At 38.0% G+C, this 18,299-nt stretch overlaps 1 protein-coding gene across 3 annotated transcripts in view; it reads left to right on the top strand.

Moving 5' to 3' along the window:
* PHIP (pleckstrin homology domain interacting protein) overlaps positions 1-18,299 on the top strand; it is a 110,314-nt gene that overhangs the window by 52,050 nt on the left and 39,965 nt on the right. For 2 of the 3 annotated variants that reach the window (XM_061460431.1, XM_061460430.1), the window contains exons 16-20: positions 6,761-6,889; positions 11,948-12,173; positions 15,114-15,251; positions 16,326-16,509; positions 17,191-17,314. In XM_061460431.1, the coding sequence (XP_061316415.1) occupies positions 6,761-6,889; positions 11,948-12,173; positions 15,114-15,251; positions 16,326-16,509; positions 17,191-17,314 (801 nt within the window). The remainder of the gene's footprint in view (positions 1-6,760; positions 6,890-11,947; positions 12,174-15,113; positions 15,252-16,325; positions 16,510-17,190; positions 17,315-18,299) is intronic. The other variant, XM_061460429.1, reaches the window with a different exon arrangement.

Consider the following 18,299-nt stretch of genomic DNA (forward strand, 5'->3'; position numbering starts at 1 on the left):
TTCTGCGCAAATACAGATAAATGTTTTATACAAAACAAAACACTGCCCAAACCAACCAACCCCACATTGATGTTAAGGCTGAAAACTTCTGGCTACATAGACATTAAGAAATCAGGACAAGATTGCTGAAGCTTACATCCAAGCTTTTGGCGCCAAGTCTGTAGCTGGCTGGCTATCTAGTTAATGTAAAGTTGTCTGGTACTGTTCCTGGTTCCATGCATTTCTTTTCCAAGTGGGTCCTTAACTACTTTCATAGGATTTATGGTAATTGCATTGCATGGTCCTTTTACAAGCTTACACATTTTCCCCAACTTTCTGACACTTAATTTATCTTTTGAAAATTTTTAATAGAAACTTTTGCTTAGCTTTGTGCATATTACAGATTTATTTGAAGCTGCTGGCATAAGCAGTGGCTGAAATTGTCATATACAAAACTTAACCATGAAAAACTCAAGTTCAAGCAGCCTGTGGAATTTTCCTGATTTCTAAAGAGGAAGTTATAGAGGGTGTAATTTTGACCCTACTTGAAGCTAATGGAGAGTCTGCACTACGGTTGGAGAATCACACCATTTGGATGTAGAGATGTGTTGGTGGTTTCCCTGTCCAATCTCTCTGCCCTCTTCCCACATCTTAGATTTTTATATAGATGAGTGAGAAAAATTGGGAACCCCCATGGAGGTGATAGTAGCAATATGTTTAATAATGGCAACGATAACCTACTTTTTGTGAATTTGGACACACGCATCTCCTGTTAATGACCGTTAAAATGTTTTAATATAGCTTAATCCCTGTTTTGCTTAGAATTTACTGTCGGTATTATGGCAATAACTGATATGAGTCAAAAGGGTTTCTTCCTGCAAATTGTCAATCAAGCAGAGGCTACTAAGTTGCAATAGGATTTTTCTGTGTGCTCCTCCTCCTTCAGAGAGCTGGTTGGTTGTCCTGTAGCTTTGAGTGAACACTTTGTTCTAGGCAATTCCTATGCTATGCCTCCTCATCTATCTTAATTTTTTTTCCTGACCTATTTTCTGAGGTCTGACCTTTCACTGATCTGTGCAGTGTGGTTCTTTACTGTCTGAAGCTACTTCTACTGTCAGTGCAACCTGATAAACTCTGAAGCCCTAAAAGCATTATCATGTCGCTTACAACATTCTTTCCTTTTCATTAATCGGTAAACCTGCATGGCCTACCTAGATATTTGTTGGCAACTACTTGATTAGTTTTAGGCTAAATGGGCTGCATCAGGAAGAGCATTGCCAGCAGGTTGTAGGAGGTAATCCTTCCTCTCTGTTTAACCCTGGTGAGGCCTCACTTGGAGTCCTGTGTCCAGTTCTAGGCTCCCCAGTATGAAGAAGATACAGAACTCCTGGAGGAACCCTACCAAAGGGCTACTAGAATCATTATAGGTCTGGAGGAAAGACTGGGGAGCTAGGCCTGTTCTGCCTAGAGGACGAAGGATCCAGGGAATCTGGCTAGTGTTTGAAGGAAGGGTGTCAAAAGGATTAGGTCATACTCTTCTCTGTGGTGCCAGGTGATAGGATGAGAGGCAACAGGTATAAACTAAACCACAGAAAGTTCTTCCGGAACATGAGGAAGAATTCTTTACTGTGAGGGTGACTGAGCATTGGAATAGGTTGCCCAGAGAGGTTGTGGAGTCTCCTTCCCTAGAAATATTCAGGAGCTGTCTGAGCACAGTTCTGAGCAACATGTTCTAGGTGACCCTGCTTGAGTAGAGAAGCTGGATTAGATGACCTCTGGTAGTAGCTTCCATCCTCAACTGTTCTGTGATTATGTCACATACCAAACAACTGGAGTCCCAGTCAACATCTAAGATTATATTCCAAATAGGACAGCTCAGCAGAATGCTCTGTGCATGGATTTTTTTGTCACATGAGGTGAGATTTTTGGACTAATGTCCAAAAGACATACATCTTGCTTGTATGGATAATGCATAATAATCTCTAATGGACGCAGAGATGTTGATTAAAAATGTTAAAAAGAAACATATTTCTTATGCTGTGGCCTTCATAAAGTCTGAAGAGACTGCTATTTTTGCTAGAATTATATGGGATTGTATTTTTAGATGAGGTTTTGACTAGAATAAAGTTATAGATGCATTATTTATGAATCAGTGAGTGTATAGTCCTACTGAAATGTTCCTGAAAACTCTCAAGAGGTTCCACCTTTGAATGGTACATAAAAGTGGATCCTGAAGAGCAAAGCCAGCATGATGCTCTAGTAGTCCAAGCAGAAGCCAGTACTGACCTTTCAGGATGTTTACGAAGAGTAAAATTCTCTTAAAGATAAAAGTCAGAAATACTTTGTTTTATAGCCTCTCTCTAACTTCAGGCATCCATAGGGTGGGTGATCTGTCAGATCTTTTTGTTGATACATTTATCTTTCAAAACAAATACAGTGTTCCTGAATGGATAACTGACTTGTGTGGTAGGAAGAGAGAAATACTATTAGTAAACATTTTACTCCTAACTAATTCTTGACATCTTCCTACTTTTGATCCTTTGCTACTGTTGCGGAAGCAGTGTAGAAACCCTGTTTTTTCTTGTTTTTTCCTTTTTTTTTTCTAGCTTAAAAATTGAGTTTTTGAGTCCTCCAGAGTTGCAGCAGCCTCTTCTAACTTTGCAGAATGTCTGTACATACCTTTTGGCTTATCATGGAAGCATGCTGTGATCTGAGATTGTTCAAAGCGACTTCAAAATACTTGGAGACTGGGTTGACTCAAGCAGCTATGATATAGTTTCATCACTTCTGAAAGAAGTTACATGTTTTAATAACAGTTAAATTTGGAGGGGTTTGATAGTTCTAGAAAATTGGTCTAGCATGCTGTCATTCTGATTGTTAGCATAGGAATACCAGGTTTCAAGTTGAATGTTACTTGTAACTGATTTCCATTTCTTCCTGTGCATTTGAGTAGTTCTCTTTCTGCTAAAGGTCTTTCTGTATAGGCACACAAAATAGTCCTCTTTCTTTAGTGTCCATGTGAAGAAGCTCAGCTCTTCAGTTTTCCATTAGCGTGACAAGTGGAAACATTTCTCTGTAGCTGTTCTGCTTAGAATTTACCTACCTTGAGCGTTGTCTGCCTAGCATGCGTGTGCTTTCTCTTCTGGATATACTTCTGGTTTAGGATTATAGGTTTCTTGTTGATGTTGCATTGTATGTGATGCATTGCAACGAATACACAGTGACCTATCTCCCTGTGTTTCCAATTAATTGCCTCAGTTCCTTAATGTGAAGGACAGGAGAGAACATTATCTACCTCAGGCTAGTAGAGGCTTAGTTCACTGACTTTCTAAATAATGCTGTCTCTGTTGGCAAGTGTGGTAGAAATGCATGGTATTGCTATATGTAGACTGTGTTCCTTCATTTTTTCTGGCAGTGTGTTAGTAAGTTATTTCTAATGATGTTATTAGGTTCATGACCTATTGCCTTTTGTCATGTTGGCTTTTAATTGCTTCAGTCAATACCGTTTGTGCTGTGTCCTAAATCTGCTCTCAGTGGATGGTTTCCTAATGTTCATTTCATCAGTGGGCTCTCATTTTTTTTCTGTAGTCACTACAGAAAGGCCTGGCTTGGAGAACTTCACGGATCAGTTTAGCTTCCTTTAGTTTTGTATGTCTTTTCCAAAACCAGTAACTGTCATCTTTTCCTTGGCAAGTTCGCCTGCTCTGCATTTCTGTTAATAATTACAATCTCTTCCGTTAAAACTAAGTTATCAGTGCCATATCATGTCTGTGAAATCTGCCTAGGTTGAATGAATTATATTTTCTTGGTATAAAAAAGAAATCAATTACTTTACTGAAGAAAGTCTGCTATGTTTATCTGGTACTCTCTAATCTTGACTATTAGGCTTATTATTTAGTTCTCTTTCTGTAGGTGGTACTACTTGTGTTCACATAACAGATTATTTTTTTAAGAAATTATTTTTATGGATCTAAGACATGTTAGTTCCTGTACTAGTTTCAGGAGTTTGGTTTGGGGAGAACAAAAAGTTCGCTTCAAGACTTTGAGGGAAAGAGGAGCTTCCCTTTTTCATTCTCTTATTTCATCAGCTTTCCTCCCTTCGTGATGTATCAGTGTCCACCTGCTTCCTCGCTAGTGAAAATATAGGCAAATAGCTTAATTCTTGGGGTTGAGACTAAAAGTAATCTTAAATTAGTCCTCATTGTATAGCATCACTGGTCCTTCCCTGTTCATAGGTAAAGAATCCTTGCTATTTGCTTTGCTGCCAGCAGTGTCTTAAGATGTTCGCTCTTCGCAGCCGTATGTTGGGACAGCTCTTAATTGACCAGTGCTTTTTCTTTTCTTATGAGTGGTCTCTTCCCTTCACCATCCTTTTATTCAGGTGAAGGTTCCAGTCAGAATAGACAGTCAACCTTCTTTGGAATACAGTCTTCTTACAATTCTTGCATCTTTGATTTAAAAGAGCTGGAGAGGGGAAGGAAGTTTCCTTCTTGCTCAAGTCCTTTATCTAGTTTGCTGAAGTTACAACTCAATGATTTAGTACAGCTCCCCCTTATGCAACTTAACATTTAGTTTCTGTTCCAAATGACCAATTCCTCTCTGTTAGCTTTATTATTGGAGAAATTCCATTGTAAAGTGTGATCTATTAATCTAAAAATAGTTTAAAAATTTTACTGGGTAGCACACTCTGGCAGGCTTTGCTCTTCAATTTGTGATAGTAATTATATCTTTGAAGCTTATCCTCAGCAGTAGTTTTTCTTCTTATAATATTAAGGATCTTTATTTCCAAGTAATAGTACATAATACTTGAGGGGCTGTACTAAAAGGTCTTGCTGATTTCCTTTCCAAAAGGACTTTTTAAACTAGATTCTGGCCACATGTGGGTAAAACTATTTGCTCTGCACTAGTCACTTAATAATAGATCGCTATTCTTTTCCTTTACATAAGAAGGGAATGTCTTCCAACTAACATTCTACATTCCAGGGGTTTCTTGAAACTGATCCATCCAAACCATTTCTTACTGGGAAGGATTAAGAATCCCATCATCTTAATAGTCTGATTTTTTTTTTTTCCTGCTATTTCTGACTTTTTTCCCCTCACTGTGATTAGCAAATAGTTCATACAGTATGCCTTGTTTTCCTTGTAAAACAAAAGGTCTTAAAATCTTAGGCTCTAGCAGAGCCCTGAAATTCTATTTATGAAGGACTTGAATGTTAAGAAGCTTGATACTTTGATGTTTCCTTTGTTGGAGGAAGGGAAAGGGAACAGAAGTCTGTTTCAAAGTACTCCTTTTCCAGGTTTTACTATACATCTGCAAAACTTATTCTTGGGCTGAAGTTCTTTCTCCTTTCCACCTGTTTCCCCAGACTGTCTCCCTTGAATGCTGTGAGCTTTCTACATACAAAAAGCAAAACAAAGTTGTAAGTTTGCCTTGGTTGTTGGATCTTGCTTAGTATAAATTAATTCTTCATTCCTAGCTATTGTGATGTTAGTGTCACTTACTTGAAGCTATTGTGATACTAGTGTCACTTACTTGAAGCTCTGTTTTTATTTTTCATCTCTTTCTATAGGATACTTCATTTCTTCTGGAATAATGGGCAAAATAGAACATAAAACTAGCACTGGTTTATGTTCCTCTTTTGCTAATCCAGAAACCGATTTGACTTTTATGGAAAGTACTTAGAGTAAGAAAGACCTTTATCATCACCTACCTGCAAGGACTGGCAGTAGGTGCAGCAGCCTCTACCATTGGGGTGGGGGGGGGTGTGCAGGGGTGTGGGTGTGTTTTAGGGCCCTGGGCAAAAGATGTAGACTTCTTGCCTTTCTCTCAGCCTGTAAGGCAGTGAGAACATTACCTACCCTGCAGGTTTTTGGAGGCTTGGTTCCTTTTTAAAGTAAAACTGATGGCCTCTGGGAGGTGCTACAGAAGTGCATAGTGTTACTGCCTGCAGGCTGTGTTTTCTGGCAATGCATAGGCCTGCCATAGTTAGGGAAAGAATTTTGTTTGGTGTCTCTTTAAAGAAAATGCGAAAGTGCTTTGCTGGGGAGAATAGAAAGGGGCTTTCTGAAGAGGTGCTGAAGACATGAAAATTCAGAGTGGTGATTGGTCACCTCTGCTTGATTGACAGGTTGCAGGGAAAAACAAAAACCCATTTGTTCTGGCTTAATGGAACTGGAAAACAGAAAATGAGTATCAGGTAAAAATTCCTTTTTTAAAATCTTTGCAGTTCTCCTTTAAAAGGTGGAGTTTTTACACAAATCTACACCTCACCCACTCCAATAAATTAGGAGTAGGAATTACAGAAGCAGGCAGTTGCTAAGTTGTGTAATGTGGGTTGTCTATGTCCGTGCGTTCCTGGCAGGCAGGTGTTGTGAAACACCACAGCAGCCAATGCTACTGGGCTAGCTTAGCAAGAAGGCAGAGGATTGAAAGGGTGTAGTGACTAAGCCCTGAACTGGACCCAGCTCTCTGGTTAGGCTCATTAGCAGGACATTCAAGGGGAAGCTTTTATTTTCACTTCCTATACTGTGCCTGCTTTGTGGATAAAGTCTCAGTTTCTACTACTATCAATTTGGCATCTTTCATGAGCATTATTACAAAATTCACTGAGAAGTGAATAGCTAAAAAGCAAACTATGTTTTAAAGTAACTTCCATCTAGCAGTATACTGTCTTACAGATTTTATAATAAATTTCAACATCAGCACCACAGTTTTGAGAATCATAATTGAAAATGATTTCTTTCTGGTAACTTAATTATTTTGTATGTTGATGTATTTCAGATTGAAGGACAAGGACATGGTGCAGTCTTTGACTGCAAGTGCTCTCCTGATGGACAGCATTTTGCATGTACTGATTCTCATGGTCACCTTCTGATTTTTGGCTTTGGTTCCAGTAGCAAATATGACAAGGTACAGTGCAAGATGAAAATCAAAATGTTTGTCTGTGTTGAATGCATTCGTGCAGACTTTCCTCCAGAGCTTCATTGTATCATAACATAGGTTTGAGCCATTAATTACTGCATGTTTCAGATTCCTGTTGTTGACATTGAGCTTTCTTTCACTCTCTTTGTTTTTTAAACTCTGGAAATATGCTATTAAGCTACTGTTTACATGGGAAGTTAAAAGTTAAAATAAACCAGTCACTTTCTGTCTGCTCTCTTAAGTGACGAGGCTACAAGTGTCTGCTAATAGATCCACATGGATCAATGAATGAACCGAAGTGAAGTTGATAATGGTTAAATATTTTGCTTTAAATATTTTTTTGGTTACTAAGACAAAAATGGGAGCGGGGATTGGGGGAGGGTGAGAAAGGGGGACAGATAATAGAATTAATTCCTGCTATATGTATTTAAATATCGCATAGCCTGTGATACAGTTTTTTACAGTAAATACACTATGTGATGTATGTCTGCTAATGAAGTTGTGTCGTGGATACCTCGGTGCTTACACTGCAATGTTTCACTGTTACTGTGCGATTAAAATACTACGTCTTTATTCTAATGTCTACATTGTGTATTCTAAGTGTGGGTGTCTTGCCACAGACCCTTATGACTGTAAAGATGCGTGGTGGTTTTTTTCCTCTGTGAATGCACGTGCCCTATGAACCATATAGGTTACCTAATCTGGAGTGCCCATGCAGTCCTAGTTGTTCTTTTACCATCCAGGGAAAAGGTGAGGTGGATCTCTTCTCCCTCTTTCTAAGACTTAAACAAGCATGTCTGCTCCAGGATTTTCATCTCTGCTTCTGGTAGCTGGTACTTGAAGGTTGGTTGTGAAGCACTGGCTTCTGGATCTCCCTTCTGCTTTGGATCTTTGGATGTATGCTGGCCTTGAAAGCTTTTTGGCAAAGAGTAGCACAGAGAGGCCTGAAGGAGGAATAGCAAAAGGAATTTTAATCTTTGTCTTGTAAGCCACTGCATTTCTTTCTGTAGTCTTCCAGCTCTCAATTTGATGATAGTTACAGCAGCGTTTGCATATTGGGGATTTTTTTTTTTCTCTTTGGCTGTCAACTATGATTCAAAGCACTTGGTACTTGGCTGCTATGGTTGTTCCTCACCTATTGCTAGCTGTGCATTTCCCTTTCCATTCCAAAGAAAGCAAATGAGCAGAGAGACACCACAGCAAGGAAAACTAGGATTATCAGATCATTTTCAAACTCTTTCTCTTTAAGAGTTCCAAACTTTAAAGCCCCTTGTAGTAGAAACCTTTTTCTCACCATATCCATGGGTCATTCCAGGTATATTTTTTCTGTCCAGTCATTTCGGAAGCATATAGTCCTCTGATTCTCAGAAATGTTGGACATGAACTTGGAACTGAGAGCCTTTTTGTCTTTGCTGGAGTTGCCTTTAGACTCCCATTTAAGAATTTATCTTGTGAGGGATTAGATCTGTTTGAAGAATGAAAAGAGTTGCTTTTCACTTCTTGAATTCTGCAGACCTTTGTTCTCTTGGTGCTTTTGCTGCAGCCTCTGAGAAAAAGATGGTTTAAAATTTTTCACTTATTGGATTGGATCTAAAATTATCTTCTCCAGCTGTTATTTTGCTGGTGATAATCTTGTCATGCTTGACCATAGAAGAAATGGAAGCAAACAGGACTTACATTTGTTACCTCTTTAATCTTAGTCTTCAACAATCAGAAAACTCAGCTTGGAAGTTTCTGGTCTCCTTCTTGTCTGCGTCCCTCCCCTCTTTAATTTTGATTGACCTGATTTATGCAGAAATATAACTACAGATAGGTAGGTGCTGGAGATCAGATGTTCTTGATCAGACCTGCAGGCTTTTTTATTTTAAAGTGTTTTCCATCCATCTTGGGTAATGAGTCTTATAGAAGAAAAGAGTGCGCTAACCTGTGCATTTGTGCAGTTATACTCAGGACAGTAATTATAGCTAAGATAATGTTATCTCTGCTGAGAGAGCAAGCTCCTGGTTTTCCATGTGTTTGTTTTTTCTTGTGATGTTCAGATAGTACCCATGTTTTCTAGTTCACTGGAACTGCTGTTCTGGTTTTGGTTTTTTGTCCTGCATGTGATCTTGGCCACAATGAAGATGATGGGATGTTCTCTTGATGATAATACTGTTTAGTGGAGTAATTTTTAGTGATGGAAAGAAAATATACATTTGCTGCTTGTTTGGGGCTCCTTTGTTATTTGACCCAGTTAAAGAAACCTTGAGCCAATCTCAGCTGAATTTCTGAGTGTGCGAAGATCATCAGAGATGAGATGAGCTCACTTTCAACAGGGCATGTACACTTCAGAAGTTCTCGCTTGGGTGGAAACTTGTCCAGGAATGCCTAATGATTCTAAACCATAAGGTACCATTCTGTTGATTTCAAATCTTAGCTTGGACTAGGTCTCTGAGCTTTCTATGGCTTTTTTTTTGTTTAGACTACCCAAACCACAGTTCTTTGTCAGAAGACCTGTGTGGTGGATTGATGCAGTAATGGGGAAAGTCTCTTTGCATTTGCATAGGTCTTCCAATTGGGAAAAACAGAGCATTGTGAATGTGTAGTGCAGTTACTGGAGGAGAGTCTCTTTTGTAGAGCTCAGACCTTGTGGAAAGCTTCTGCTCTGAAACAAAGTGGGTTTGTGAAGTCATATATGCTAATGGTGTTGTAGCGTCTTCTTATTGTTATGAATTTGATCTCTTAATAGTGTTATCAAGAAATATGTATGATTGTTGGTAACATAGAATCAAAGAATATTTTTTAGTGGAAAGGACCTTAAAATTCTAGGTCTCTGGAGCTGACCCCCCCTGCTATGGGCAGGGACACCTTCCACTAAACCAGGTTGCTCAAAGCCTCATCCAACCTGGCCTTGAGCACTGTGGTGTTCCAGACTTCTGATACTCTTCGTGGGTCCATCATGGAGGTTGGCCCTGCAAATTATCATTTAATATGTCATCTGGTTGTCTGTTGAACATAGCCATTTAAGATTCACTTAAATGTCTAATTCTGATTTTTCTCAGGACTTAGAGTAGCCTGAGGGCAGTTGTTGCTCTGGGTTTCCAGGAGGGACATTCCAATATTCTGCCTAAGAGTTGGTCTGCACCTGGATTCTTCATGAAATGCCATTATCTTTTGGAGTAGAAAATCGTTGTTTACCACATCTCATTGCATTGCAGAGACCAAAGCAAAGAAGGGTGATTGCGAAGAAGTCCTCATGATCTTCCATCCAGAGTCTATTCTGGTAGAGGTCACTGAATCTAAGGAAGAAATTTCAGATCTTCCCTTTTCTTATGAAACCTGGGATGCAAACAACACTGTACAGCCAAATCACAGCACATTAGGACTCACAGTCTGTTTGATGCCATTGGAATCTCTCAGTGTGGGAAGTATTTAACAGGACTGCTTACGCTAGGTGAAAGTACTGGATACTGTACTATTATTATTCTGGGGAAAAATTTAAGCTGTGCTAGAAGACCTGTATTTTTATCATATTGAGGTATTTGAGCTGAAAAAAATAAAGTTATTAGGCAGACCTTGATTCTGTCAGTCAGGCACATGAAAGTACGTGTATGTTCGGCCTCTAAGTTACAGAGAATCTGGCAGCAAGACTTCATCCAGTCAGGACTTCTTAACTGCAGTGAGATGTCACCTTGTCCATACTTACTTTGTTCATATCCTTGCTTTTGGAATCCATGAAATAACTCCTCTGCTATTGCATCTTGCCATGCATCTTTCCAGTTTCTTCCAGTTACTACTTTCTTGAATTTCTATGGGATCCATATTCTGTGATTCCTGTAATTTTTTAAATTTTTCTTGCTCATCTCCTGTGGATGCGCGTAGGCATTTGCTGATGTTGTAACTGACATAAGTTTATGGCTGTCTTTCATTCCTGGTTGTCTCACATCAAGAATGGGAGACCTTTGTCATTGAGAGACCAGACCTCTGCACAGATGCTGTAACCTCTGCCTTACTGATTTCTACTTAGCAAGTAACCAAAAACTATGTTATGGATTGGTCATTATGGAGCATTCTTTTCAGAAATCAAGAGTATGTTCTATGACAGCTTACGCATTCCTCTGTATATGTTCAGATACCTCACCTAAGGCAATACTTTCTGGAGATCTCCATGCCTTAAGTCAATTATTTAATCATTTTTATACTGCACAATCTAATTTGTGTGGATGGTGATATTATGATTTTATTTTTACTTTTTCATAGTTAAACTGAGTGTATTAGCTGCCAAGGGGTTTGCTTGCCAGTAGGTAGTGTTGGGATGTGTGTCAGCTTGTCTTCTGTTCTCTTTTCTCCTTGCTGTTCAGTATCTTTCTGACTGCACTATATTGAGATGATGTGCCAGCAAGGGATGCAGCATAAGCTTTTTTACATGCTCTTTGGACAATAGAGTTCCTCAGTCTTGAGTGTCTGTGGAAAGGCATCTAGAATAAATCGTGAACAGGTGGACTGAAATAAAGAAGGCTTTGAGCCTGAAGAATTCAAATTTAGATCAGCCTTGTTTTATCTACTGGAACTATTTCACATATCTAGCATTAAAATAGGATGTATGTTTGGCTGCCAGTTGAAGTATTTGGCAATGATATGATGTGATAATATTTTCCTCCTCTTCTACACCATAGCTCCTAAGTCTGTGACACAGTTCTTTTATCAGAATATATATTCAAAATATAAAAGAAAATTTGTAAACTAATATGTCCATGCTGTGGTCAGTCAAGTGTCTTCCAGCAGTTAAATGTTGCCCCGTTCCCCTGTTCTTTAAATGCTCCCCACCCTCAAACATGTGGATTATTCTCCTTGCACTATAATACAGAAAAGGAGTACTGGGGAAAAAAAAATAATCATGGAGTCATTAAATTTTGCCCTTTAACTAAGATAAACAGATCATTTTATAACCTTGTTTTTGCAAAAGTGACCATGAGTAACATTGTTAAAAATATTTTTGGCAGTTATCTTCTGTATGACTTTTTTAATAGGTTCTTTTAAAAAATTACAAAATGACTTTGTTTACAGATAGCAGATCAGATGTTCTTTCATAGTGATTATCGGCCCCTTATCCGTGATGCCAACAACTTTGTCCTGGATGAACAGACACAGCAGGCTCCACACCTTATGCCTCCCCCATTTTTGGTTGATGTGGATGGCAACCCTCATCCTGCAAGGTATCAAAGACTAGTTCCTGGTCGTGAGAACTGCAGGGAGGAACAGCTTATTCCTCAGATGGGAGTGACATCTTCAGGTATGGAAACTTTCACTTCACTACACAGTAGCCTATGTAGTTACCTCTAGGTGTCCTACACTTTCCCTTTCACTTCATCGTTTTTATTAATTTCTGGGCATAGTAGTTCATGTATTGTTGAAGAATTACAGTGTCCATGGCACTGATTGCTTGTGACAATTACAGTATTGTCATTGATCAAGTCAGTACTAGTTGATGTTACAGTGCCAGTTAGCTTGGAGCTCATTTCATTATTGGAGCAGCGTATGATGCTGAGTGAGCTTTCAGTTGATCTCTTTGGGGTAAGATTTCCTGCTTTTGAAAAGCTGGGAAATAGACTGTTCTGCCACAAATCAGTTGGAGTAGGTAACACGTACAAGAAGAGAAAAATGAAGACGACACCTTAAACATGCAAAATCCCCTTCCCCTTCAGATGAAGGCAGTCATTCAACTTAAGCTTTAATGGTTTGGTTAGAGAACTCTGAAGACTTGATAAGGGTACGGAATCTAGGAAGTTCCTGAAAAGTTGTATTCTCCATGCACACAGTGTGGGAGGAACGTGCCTATTCTGAGCCAGTAGGTGGCTGTTTGGAAACTGCCAAATGTGGCCCACATGGGTGGGGCTGTAAAAATGATGCCTACTTGTTACGTGTCACTAGTTTGATATTAGCGTGAATGAGCAGTGACTGGTGAAAGTAGCTTTAAATGTTTTCAAGATAAACATTGTGAAGTATTTGGATATTCTTGAAAATATAGGGAAAACTGACTGTGTCTGCAAATAGTGGCTTATATGTACACCACATTTAATCCTGTGTTGTGTCACACATTCTGGGAAGGTTAACTGATAGTGTTGTTAACAAAAGATCTCTTTATCCTCATTTGTAGATCTGAGAATTATAAGCCACTGAATACTTGAGTAATAATCTTTAAGGAGCATTTCCGTATTTCCTCCAAAATTATAGGAAGAAATGTTACCGGACAAGCAACTGTAAGAAGGAAAAGGCCCTTGTGGCTGAATGTATGCTGTGTTTTATTTAACTTTTTAGCTAGTGGCTTTGAAGCTAAATTCAATTTCCAAGGAGGGATATGATTTAAACTTTGTTGTTAAAATTAGAGTGTCAATCCATGACGTTCTGAAACTCTCCAAATTTTAAAATGTTCTGGGCACATTCTTCAATATAATATCTTGAAACAAGTCAGACTCTGTATGCAGACCCAGCAATATTAAATCTAATGGTGTAGCTGCATATGACACATGAATGCCTATATCAAGATGGTATCCATACCATTTTGTTTAATATCAGGAAGCAATCAACTAAGCTGACACAAAGCCGGAGAGATGATGGAGAGACAGAAGACATTTGTCTACCTCTTCACAGTTTAGCAACAATATATGCAGTCTTAGCAGAGCTGAAGTGTGTGCATGTATTTCATATGTTACCTTCCACTAAGGAAACTTGGTTTCTTTCTGAAACTTTATTGTATGAATTGACGGATCTCCCTCAGAGCACTGATAATTTATTTTGTGTCAAGTTTTCTGTAGGGGCTTATAAAACTGGGGGAATTTAGGTAGTGATGCTTGATGTACTGTTTAGATATACATGAAGCTCCTTTGACAAATCAAATATATACCAGTGTCTTCATTATTTCTTTAAAAAACCTCAAAAAATTTGCTGTAACTTATGAAGGCAAAATCCTGCAAGCTATATGCATAAAGAAGCACTCATTTTGTTTAGGTAGCTGTTCCTTATTTAAGAACATTCTTGGGTTGCTAGGTTTTTTTTCCCATTGTTTTCAGCAGGCAGTATATTGGATTATGAGATCACCAAATAAAACTGTCTTACTACATGAGTCAGAAAACATCCAGTTGTGGTTATACCAGAGCTCATTCCATGATTCCAAGCTTCTGCTGCTTTAGGGAAGTTGACTTCAACTACAGTAACCTTGAAACCCTGAGAGCACTGTCTTAAATATTTACGTTCTTTCTGCATACCATCATCTGTTAAGAGAGAGCTGCTTCTGTCTAGCCACATAATCAAAGTTCTTCATTTCATAGCACAATTACTGCAGTATCTTGTCTTTGATCTTGCAAAGTGCAGTTGATAATATCTCTTCAGAATTATACTGGGAAACTAATTTCTGTAGCTTGTTTCTTTGAACATTGTCATTCTTCAGTACAAAATTTTGCAAGTTCTACTTTTCTTGACCAGAGCTTCCCACCAATCCACCATCTGACTATTCTGTGTGGAGGTATCTGACATCCTTTTCGAATGAGTACAGTAGCCCTTGCCTATTTCTCCATAAGTCTTAATTTTTTTTGTGACCATTGTATGAAAAGAAGTTTTGTGTGTTTTATGCTTAGATGCTGTTTATTTTGCTTCCTGCGCAGATACTGCATTATCACCTTGTAATCGCTTCTGTGAGAACTATTTCTTTTCGGTCTTTTAGGTCTTTTATTTGAGACCTTCCCAAAAGGAGGTTTCATGGCTGTTTTATACACCAAAGATTATTAGCATTATTTAGTCTGTGCGGTCATTATGCCCATGTGGAGCTCAGTCAGACATTTTTACTGTTTGGTGTTCTGCATTATAGATAATTCTTCTCTAACTCAGTTCTTGAAGTACTTATTTTATTGAAGCTTATACTGAAGTGTTTAGCCTGCCCAAAATGCATTATAAAGCATGAATTAGAACAATTTAAGTTAACTGAGAAACAACAGCTGTATTCAACTTCTGTGACTTGTTTGCTCTTGATCAAATTTAGGCATTTATTAGGAGTGCCATGTGATCATCCTGACCCTCCTTCAGAAAATACAATTTTCTCAATATATTGAGAAAAAGGTTGTACTGTTTAGAAACTGGCTATTACAAAAATATGCATTTAGCCCATATTTACACATGTGTACATGCATTCGGTCCTTCAACATTTGTATGTTGTTTTCTTGTATATTTTACTTCACAGGATTGAATCAAGTTCTTAGTCAACAATCAAATCAAGAAGTTAGTCCGTTGGATAGCATGATTCAAAGACTTCAGCAAGAGCAGGACCAGAGGCGCTCTGGGGAAGCAGGAACCAGTAGTACGAGTCGGATAAACAGAGGTAGATTACTGGGAGACGGGTGTTGTGGCTGAGAGCTGGAAAACGTAAATTACATTATTGTGCATGATTTGTGAATTTTCTGGAACTATCAGAAAGGAGGTTTGGAGCCATGGAAAAGATGGAGCTTCCCTGTTTTGTGTTTGGGTTGTTTTTTTTTTAACGTTTTTGCAAAATCTCTGAATTCTTACCATTACAAATTTATCTTTAATGTTATTGTGTATGCTTAGTCAGGGAACTTGCAGCAACTGCATTCCCTTAGAAGTTAACTACCCTACTGTTTAATCTGGAATTGGCCATCTACTTGCTTAAAACCTGAATTGTTGCAAATAAGAAAACAGGAGAGAGAAAAGAGGAAGGAGTTGCTTGTTTTTCAGTACAGCTGTTCCATGCTTCAATGTCTTGCACTAGATTGTGTAGTAGTTTTCAACACTTAAAACATCATGGTTGGCAGTCCACCTGAGTAAGCAAGAGTAACTTCTTTGTGGAAAGATGTAGAGAAGTGTTAAAGTTCTGCTACAGTGTAGGTGTTTTGAAGGTTTTGGCAGGCATTTGTTGGTTTGGTTTTTTTTGTTGAGTTTGTTTGTTTGTTTTAACCCTTTCGATAATTTCACCTTGTCTGTAAATTTTACAGCTTGAATTCCTTATAATTCAGTGTTATGGCTTCTTTTTTGAAGGTGTAGAAGACACTGATTCAGTCAGATAGCTCACCTTTTTATAACATGGATCTAGAGTGCAGTAGCAATAGTCAGCTTTACATTTTTAAAGAAAAGCAAACCAATGAAGCATTTACTTCACTTCCAATTGTTGATACACCTTTTCCTTTTTGATACAAATTTTTTAAGTATAGTATACTGCAGCCCAGTAGCTGTTTACATGTGTGTTTTGATGACTGTAGAGATGGATGAAATAGTTATATTCAGCTCATACTTAGTTTCTTTTGAAGGAATAGATAAGTAAAAGTTTTGGGGGCTTTTCTTGTTTTGGGTTGTTTTTTTTTTCCCCTTTGAGTTTGCTTTTTAAATGCTTCCCTCAGAATTTCAGATCAAGTACAGCTATCACTTTTTGACTTTTTAGGATCTGTAAGTTCTACCTCAGAAGTACATTCACCACCAAATATAGGATTAAGGCGTAGCGGACAAATTGAAGGTGTGCGTCAGATGCATAGCAACGCACCAAGAAGTGAAATAGCCACTGAGCGAGACCTTGTGGCTTGGAGTCGAAGGGTTGTAGTGCCTGAACTGTCTTCTGGTGTGGCCAGGTAAGCATAGGCCAAGTATGCAGTGAATATTAGCTTGGTGAACTTAACAGTTTTAGAATTCACATTGTCACAGAACTATTTATGTGGTATTTATCTATTGTGTGGTCTCATATTTCTTACAACATTGGGTTTAGTTTCAAATCAGTTGTTTGTGTAACACTTGAAGCATCTTGGAATTGTGAATAAAAATCACAATCATTTAACAAATGACAGAGTAATTTGAGTTGTATATGCAGTGGGATCTAGCTGCCTCAGTGTATTCTGGCTTGTAGCATAAGATTGCAGTATGTTTTTACTCTATTTGTACCTGACATTATATGACATTTTATGGCTGGGAGACTGACCTGATCCATTAGGTGCCAGCGGTGAATTTTAATTTTCCAAACTGGAACTTTAGTTAACTCACTAATTAACTCTTGTGACGAACACTTACATTAGTAAGTCAAAAAACCTTTCTAGTCACAATCAAACATAAGCTGCTTCAGCTTTTTGAAGTAAGATTGAAATCTTACTTTGATCAGAAAGTGTAATATTGAAGTCATCTTCTGACTGTAAAGAAAAGAACTAGTATTCAAAGAGTGTTGTAAATGGTAAACATCTATTCCTTGATTTGGAATAGATCATCTCAGTTGTAGTATTAACTTGCTTTATAGTTAACATCTCAATTTATATTTTTTTCAGTAGGCAGGAAGAATGGAGAACAGCAAAAGGAGAAGAAGAAGTAAGAGTGTATCGATCAGAAGAGAAAAGGAAACACATAACAAGTCACATTCAAAGAGACAATAAGATACCCACATTCTCTAAGGTAAATAGTCAACGTTTAGCTTATTGCAGTAAGAAGCGTAAAATATAACTTAACGACTTAAGCTACAGAAATTTACACTCCTCAGTTTTAAAAACCAGGGGTACAGGAATTTGTACAGAAACATCTCTATGTTTCACTATATTGTGGATAAACAATGGGGTTTGCTTTTAGAACCCCCTGAGAAGCCATGTGAATGTGGTGTTTGGGGCATGATTTGATGTAGGGAGTCTGGCACTATTAATCAATATACCCTGCTAGTCTTGTCTGCTGTTTGACATACTGTTCTGGAGAAAGGTTTGATTAAAACTCAAGTCATAATTCTTAACTTTCACATATTTAAATGAGCCTCCAAATACAGAACTGGGTATTTTCTCTCATGGTTCCTAATAATCATATGGTGGTTTTGGATGGAATGTTTCTAAGTTGTGGTTTTTGCTAGAGCTGGACTACATTTTTCAGAAAAGAGGAAAACAGGGTAGATGAAATAGAAGGGAATGGGTTGTATTAAAAATGAAAGTCATAACTTGCAAAAAAAAATCTGATACATATATGCAGGTAAGAAAATGTGAAGGATGTATGTTCTACATTTACAAAAATTATTTTACTTTTTTGTTAGAAATTAGTTTTATCTGTGTATCTCACATGCTTATTTGTGCTTTTCTAGCTAAATAACCAATTATATTTTGTAATCTACAAAGTAAATTTCAAACAACTGTAAAGGAGAACCCATGCTTCGGATTTTGTAGTATGTTTATTCTGGATGAGACTCTTTCACCTTTAATCAAAAGCTCAGTAAAATACAGGCCTTAGGGAATGCCTGTACATTGTCCGTTGAAAAGTAAAGATGGCTTACGTGGTTCAAGGTGGAAAATGAAAAAATAAGTATTAATAGCAAGTATATAGAAGATTGTGCAGCTCTTAACTTTATCAAAGTACCATAGTTAATTAGCTAATTGTTAAATTAGTCTGGGGGAGGAAGGGACTG

This window comes from Pezoporus flaviventris, unplaced genomic scaffold, assembly GCF_033815535.1.
Source record: "Pezoporus flaviventris isolate CSIRO_AGI_PZ_B2104156 unplaced genomic scaffold, CSIRO_AGI_Pfla_v1 ptg000031l, whole genome shotgun sequence".
Classification (NCBI taxonomy): Eukaryota; Metazoa; Chordata; class Aves; order Psittaciformes; family Psittacidae; genus Pezoporus; species Pezoporus flaviventris.